Source organism: Nansenia antarctica (genome assembly GCF_963989245.1).
Source record: "Nansenia antarctica genome assembly, chromosome: 2".
Lineage (NCBI taxonomy): Eukaryota > Metazoa > Chordata > Actinopteri > Argentiniformes > Microstomatidae > Nansenia > Nansenia antarctica.
This window is the reverse complement of record NC_137675.1, coordinates 81,925,511-81,933,437: the sequence shown is the minus strand read 5'-3', so window position 1 is coordinate 81,933,437 and position 7,927 is coordinate 81,925,511. Positions and strand designations below refer to the sequence as shown.

Here is a 7,927-nt window from a genome sequence, read left to right as displayed (position 1 = left end):
ATGACAGAGCCAGAGAATGATCCCTGGTTTGTGAAGCATCTCAACCAATCCCTTAATCCGTTTCTAACAAGAGTAAACAAGGAACTTCCTTTGGATACCATTAAGTGGTGGAAGGTAAATACTTTCTGTGTTACTGAAGATTAGTTCTCCACAATCCAACTGTGAACAACATTACTGTGCGTTGTCACCTCAACTTTTTCAAAGCACTTTAATTGTTTTGGTCATTGGGTTATTACGAGCACAACTTATACAAGGGGCAGATAGAATTGGAGTGAAACGTTCAGTTTTAGAGTTTCTGCTCATGTATGGTTTGTCTGTCATCATCAGACGTTGCAGACTGATAGAGGAAACTTCAGCAAAGCTGTGGAGGACCTGTTTCGGATCACCCCTGACAAGGAGATGTACATGGATGCAGGACCTGGCCGATGTAGGACCTGTGCTGTGGTGGGGAACTCTGGGAATCTCATGCGGTCCCACTACGGAGCCCACATTGACCTTAATGACGTCATCATAAGGTACTGATAGGTGTGCTGCATCAGTCTGTTTGTCAAGTAAGTTATTGAGTGACATCTTAAGGTGTTTGCACATTGATGCGTTTTTACGTCCGTTTTAAAAGACAATTAGAACTCACTTTGTGTCAATCACGCTTGCACACCTAATCCGAAATATATAAGTAGCCAGTTGTATCAACAATAGTAATCAACGTAGACAACAACATACAATGTAGTCAACAACTGATTGTCAAATCAAATAAATAATGTACAGTACAATTCATATATATCAACATAAACCCCTCACGTTTCCAAACTTTTTTTGAGGAGTTTATATATTGTTATATTAACAATATTACATTTTCACATTGAACTGGAGGGATTATACATAATAAGTACTCTATAGAAGTAAAATAAGGGCTGCATTTAAATGTACAAATTCATAGGCTAACAGAGAGCTTTTTAAAAATTTGCATTTGATTTATTTCACAAAACCCTCCGTCAGTAGCCTAAATGCTTTTTTATCCAAGATGTTTTAAAATCCAAAATCCAAGCAACTTTAAGGGAACATTCATTACCACGTTGTTGGGCAGTGAATGTAGGCTATGTGTTAGGATTCTGTTGTATTTTTAAATCCGTTATCCGAAAAAAACGTTACGCACATAGACCTTGCTTACTGACCTCCGATGCATTTTATTAGAGTCCGATGCATTTTTTTTGTTATATTGACTTTGCGAAATTTCGCAATATGCAGAATGGAGTCATCAAGCTGTGAGGATGATTTTGTGCGCCTGACTGTCACTACTTGAGAATAGAAAAAGAAACACTTATAACCATACTGAATTATACCTATGATGCATTGGCAGTCTGTGACAGTGTGTGCACCGTGCACCTGCTCGGACCTTGCCCTTCTGCCTGAGTTTGAGTATGATGCTGCCCTAATGAATGTTATTGTTTAGTGCTGTACGCTTTCGTGGTATTATATTGTGTGAATTATCATCTGTATGTTGTTTAACTAACCGCTGAGATCATACTTGAGACATGTACTTCCGTAAGCATTAATCCAACTGTCCTGCAGTTCTAATTTGCGACGATGTGTCGCTCCACCATGCCGGAGTGGTCAAAAACAACTCTCAAAAGGCTTTTGACGGCCGCGAAAAACGCAGAAAATAGAACCTGTTACGAAAAAAAATATGACAGACGAATATTTCGGATTAGGTGTGCAAGCGTGATTGACACAACATGAGTTTTTTTTTTTTTTTTTTTTTTTTAAACGGACGTAAAAAAGATTTGAGTGGTTATGTTTGCTCAAACGATTTGTGTTTTGTTTCGTAGTGGGGCTTCACATTGCCGCATTTAATAATCACCACGGTCTCCGAACATATCAAACACGGGTTTTGAACTGCCCGTGGGAAGAATGAACATGGACGACTCTGTCCATTCTTCATTAAAAGCTCTGTTTTGCTGTCTACCTTTCTTTTTTTGGAGCACGCCATGACGTATCTCTCATTTATTTCTCGAGTAGTCTCTCGTCGTCGCGTCACCCCCTGTGTGTAGGCTATCTCATCTCACTGACTCGAGCCAACAATGCTTATCAGAATGCACAGATTCCATTGGTTGACTAGTGCCGGTAAACCAGTGCTGTAAAGGCTAGAAAAGCTGCGCAGAATAAGATAGAAACGCTCCATCAAAATTTAATAATTCTCAATAATTTATCGGTTATAGGTCTGGGTCCGGATTGGACGGCGTCCGGGTTCCGGGTTCCACCTATTAGTGACCACTGTTGTTTCTTTTTCTATTCTCAAGAAGTGACAGGAGCGCAAAATCATCCTCACTGCTTGATGACTCCATTTTAGCATATTGCGAAATTTCGCAACGTCAATATAGCCTAATATAATACGCACCGGACGTCAGTGTGCAAGGTCTCTGTGCGTGATGTTTTTCTTCGGATGACGGATTTTAAAATACGCATACGCCTATACGAAAAAAAACCCATCAATGTGCAAAGACCTTAGAAACAACTTTGATGCACAGTGAAGTGATCAGTGGAGAGAGGAAATGTACTTGATCTAATAGCTCTGGAAAGTTAGTATAGGAAATCAAACCAAAATTATATTATTATTATTATTATTATTATTATTATTATTATTATTGTTATTGTTATTATTATTATTACTATTATTATTGTTATTATTATTGTTATTGTTGTTATTATTGTTGTTGTTATTATTATTATTGTTGTTGTTGTTGTTGTTATTATTATTATTATTATTATAGAGGCAAGGACATATCAGAGAATCATATAATTTTTCAACATAATGACACAAGGCATTTGCTTATTGACTCCAAAAACAAGCATATGCTGTTACTTGAGTAATTGCAATATTACAACATGCCCCGCTGTGGCGATAGAGGGTAAACTTCTGCCTATTCAATGTGTCACCCAGAATTAACAAGGCATCTACCAAAGGCTTTGAAGAGGATGTGGGGACCAGAACCACTCACCACATCATGTACCCAGAGAGTGCTGTGGACCTGGACAACACCACTCATCTGGTTTTGTTCCCTTTCAAGACTCTGGACCTCCAGTGGCTCCTCGGTGCCTTAACCACAGGCTCTCCTGTCAGGCGGTGAGTGACCATGGACTTCTAACTTTCTCTGACTAGTTCAGAAGTTCATTTACTGATAGCCTATTGTTAATTACATGTTTTGAAGATCTTTAAATGCTCTTTTAGAACATTATGACAGGTTTACACTAAAAGCCATGATTACACAAAAAGGACATCACATCAAAATGATCAACTGAAGTGTTTTTGTTGTATTCAACAGCACATATGTACCAATTAAATCAACGATCAAAGCCAACAAGGACTTGGTGAGTCAATAAGAAATAGTTGCTGTATGGTTTCTCTAGAGTTGAAGATGTCAAATGAATGAGAAAATATGACCTCCTCTTAATTAAATGAGTTAGCAATGTCTCAGATGAATAAAATACTATATGGTCCATAAATTGAGGTTAAAAGTTTATTTTGCCAATAGAAATGAATTACATTACTTTAACTGCAGAGTGATTCTCTACTACGGTACTTTCTCCCTGACAAAATATCAACAGGACTAAATATGTTGTTATCTCCATTTTGATGCATTGTGTGTCCATCATTCTAATGTTGTGCACACAACCACCTTTTAGGGTGTACAGTCTATAGCTTCTGTGGAATAACTGCACTGATTGAGATAGCTAATGTAATTTATAATTCATGAAGGTAATGGTCCTGCATCCAACTTTCATGAAATATGTTCGTGAGATTTGGCTTAAAAAACATGGCCGATATCCATCCACTGGATTCATGGCACTGATACTTGCCATACACATATGTGATGAGGTAAGCCTTCCTTTCCATAAAAGTAAGAATGTTTTGCTAGTAATATGTTTATGTACAGCTCAGCTCAGGTAACAGCCCAGCTAAGGTAACTTGTATACAACCTGCACTGGGAATAGAACAATGACTAATTGTGACTGTCTAATGATGAGCATCATCCGTAGAGATACAGTATATGACTAGAGAAGGCACCGGCCATCTTTCCCATTTATTACATTTGTGACATCATGAAGGGTGCCATGTAGTCAACTAGGGTGGGAAGGCATCAGCCAATTGGATCAACACATGGTTTATGTAGAGATTATGAATGGATTATGGTTTTATAGGTTTATGTATAGATTATAAATGGCTTTCCTGTGTAGGATGCATATTTTCACTGTGAGAGATGCAGTGCCCCATAATTTGCTGATATTGACCCTGAATCTGATTCTTATTGACTGTGCTGTAAACTGGCCAGTCTGCCATTTGTTTTGTTTAGTTTTTATATGGCATTGGGCACATTTATGTTATATTTTGTTAATACCTGTGGTATTCCAGTTGACTGGTAATCTGATTGTTATTACGATAACTTAACTGTGAAGTTAATGCATTTGCTTTGTGTTTGGTTTGTGCAATGTCAGGAAATGAAGGGATTATGTACATGAGAGTTTCATTTTAAGAAATAAAGGCCTCCCTCTAATATAAGCCTGCCTCCAACAAAGGCCTGGTGCTCTCTGCGCCTCAGTAAATAAAGGCCCGGGACAATATTAGAGGATTTACGGTAAGTCACTTGTTTTTTTTCTTTTCAGGTGAATGTTTATGGATTTGGGGCAGACAGATTTGGAAACTGGAACCACTACTGGGATCCACTACCAACCAAGTTGATACGTATGGCTTCAGATCATAGTAGAAATTATGAGCATGCTGTAATAATGCAGCTCTTTAATAGGCAAAAAATCCAGATATTCAAAGGATCGTGATGAAGCTGCTTTTGGCATGGCATTGAACAATCGCCACTATGTAGATTTTGTTGTGAGGAAACCAATGCAGCAGAACATCTGCTTTAGTATTGTCCACTCCCCATGTGTCTGACTTTTGGTCTAATGTTCAGGAATAGCTGGCAAAAAGACAATATTAATAAAAAAAATATCCTTACAAAAAGCACTATTGGGTGACTAATACTCAATCAATACTCAATCTGTGCAGGCTCTAAGTGTTTAACGTTTCAGGTAATATGTGACATATCACAGCACAAATGAAAAATATATCTATCAAAAATCTATTTCACTCGCGGTATAACCATGTCATGACGATTTTGTTCAGTCATACACGGTTCAATTATTATGTTATGATTAGACATTGTTGGGTGATTTTGTTATGATCAGTATTATACTCATTTATGACTTTGTGTAAAACTAGAATTACTGTGTATCAGGTGAATATAATTAGTTCTATTTCTCCAAATAACTCCCTCTTTTGATGTATTTTTTGGGTGTGGCTGTGTTCGGAATAGCATACTAGCGTACTATTCATACTATGTATGACGTAGATTTGAGTATGTAGTGCGTTCACACTGCATAGGATGTGAAATTTGTGCACGCGAGAAATGCTCGGATGGTATATTAGATTCGCCTATATTTCTGATTATGCGGCGTGAGGATAATTTTCATACATAATTGAAAATGCATTGCGCGTCTATTCAGGCTCGTCAAACTGCGTCATACAAAGTCGTCATGCAGCTATTGTTTACATAGCTGCATGATGCTGCTTTGACTCTATTTGATACTCTTCAGCTGCAGCACCTTAGCTAAAGCCTGGTACACACATAAAGATAATCTGACCGATTTTGGCCCAATTTCCCCCCTTCCGACCAAGGACAGCAAACACCCGATTATCGGATGGCTCTAAAGGCCGATTTAAAGTTCTGCGTAAAGTCGACGCCGTAGGCTACACGTAAGCTTACGTAGTCCCGCGTGACCGTGCGTAGCCTTGACGCGCTCCTCTCAAAAAATCTAAGTAGCGTCAGCTCTGTGATTGGTCCGCTTGGTAGCACATGATTCAGACAAGATTCCGACTCTCTCGTCAGCCAAAATGCGGAAGCCATGATAGAAATGTCATTTACTTTTTCTGTAATTACTTATTAATAAAGATTTGAAAAATTATGATAACCATCGTATTATCTTAGTTTAATGTCATTTCAATGCATCATAGAACTTTTATTTACAACAAGCATAACAACAAAAAGGTCGCTATTATGCTGCTTTGAGCTTTGAGCTCCATTGCGTTCCTAACCGGAAGAGGCACAGCACAGGGGCATAGAAAACACACTGCCACCTAGCGATGTGACGGTGTAATTGCAGCGCGGCCTACGCAGAAGTGTAAAGTGCGAGAGCCCTTACGTAAGCTACGCAGTAAATTCGACGCAGAACTTTAAATCGGCCTTAAAGATTATCCTAAACACCCGGTTATCTTATTAATTTGATTAATTATTACATTTATATTTAATATAAATACATTATTATATATAATAATAATAATTAAATTATTATTATTAAATAATATATATTTTTATTATTATATTATTATTAAATTATATACATTTATATACATTTATTTATAATTTTATTTACTATCAAAAGTCTTCTTGTCTGTGGTCAAAACTGACAACTCCAGAGTCTTTTGCCTTTCTCCCAAGTCTATTTGCCCTGTTGCACATGGCTGCCTCATACAGGTCAGTCAGCGTACTACTACCCTGATCACGCGAGATTTCTGGCTTGGGGGACAAAACTCTAGACTGTTGTAGGACAGATCTTTATGTATGTGGTGTTAGGGTTAGGGTTAGGGAATATCGGAGCACACCACACACAATACGATCAAAACTGTTAAATCCATGATTTTTTATTTACATGTGTGGGGTCTCTATCAGATAAAGAAATCTGTTAAGATTTAGAAAATCTTTATATGTGTGTACCAGGCTTAAGTATGATCACGGATGAGCGGTGGTATTTTCAATATTTTGGGAATTTACATGGTGAAATGCATTCTTAGACATGTCTACGTTGTGATGATTACAAAGATGCCACTTGAAATGCTTTATTCATTTATTTGTGTGTTACACACACACATACACTTGTTTGCCTAGTATTTGACTGCCTGTAGTCTCACGAATGGTCCCAGTATTGTAGCTGTAACAAGATGTTTACTTTATTCTCTTATTGTGATTGTGTATCCTGCTGCAATGCCAATGTTGAAGGACCTATGCCAAAGAGTTTTACTCTTGTGTACCTGTACATTGGATGTAATAAAAGCTATTCTTTTTTTGGTAATAAATTATTTATTACAAAACTGTTTTGTAATTATTTATTACAAAACAGTACATATGAAAAAAACAATTATAACACCAAACAAAATAAGTGTCTGTCCTGATCATTATTATTTTTTCCTTATCTTACCCCCCCCCCCATGGCGATAACATCCCTTCCACCACCCCCCCCCCCATAGTTCTTCATTACACTATATTTGGTATATCATAAAATCATAATAGTACATCAATTACAGGTTACATTCACATACAACACATCCTACAAACACAGTCTGACACTGACTCCATCAGCTCTTTTATCTTTTTCACAGACATTTTTACACCTCTTTTATCTATTGCAGAGGTCCATGTTTGAATTGTCCTTTCTTTAGCTCCATGTATTCTGGCTATAGATTGTTCCATGTATAGTATGTCCAGGAAAGACAGCAGCCATTGTTTACGCGTAAGAGTATGTGGAGGGTTCCATCGTAATGCTAACATCTTTTTGGCTGCGGTAAGACCAGCAAATAAAACACGAGACATGGAGGCTGACAGATCCAATGATGAAGTATCATTCAAAATCAACAATCTCGGACAACAAGGTATATGGATCCCCAATAGATTAGATAAAGTGGAAGATATTAGTTTCCAAAATGCCTCCACCCCAGGACATTCCCAGTACATGTGTAAAAAGGAGTAATAAAAGCTATTCTGATTCTGATTCAGATTCAGGACAGTTGGCTGACGTGGACAGAATGTTTGGGGAGTAAAACTAA

General features: G+C 37.6%; 1 protein-coding gene across 1 annotated transcript; it reads left to right on the top strand.

The window, feature by feature from the left end:
• LOC308150736 (CMP-N-acetylneuraminate-beta-galactosamide-alpha-2,3-sialyltransferase 1-like) lies at positions 1-7,921 on the top strand (the record flags this gene model as incomplete). Its single annotated transcript, XM_080523536.1, has 7 exons — positions 1-114; positions 328-515; positions 2,939-3,121; positions 3,321-3,366; positions 3,755-3,874; positions 4,660-4,738; positions 7,878-7,921. The coding sequence occupies 7 exons, from the start codon at positions 1-3 to the stop codon at positions 7,919-7,921; spliced, it is 774 nt and encodes a 257-aa protein (XP_080379662.1).
• Positions 7,922-7,927: the final 6 nt, after the last annotated feature.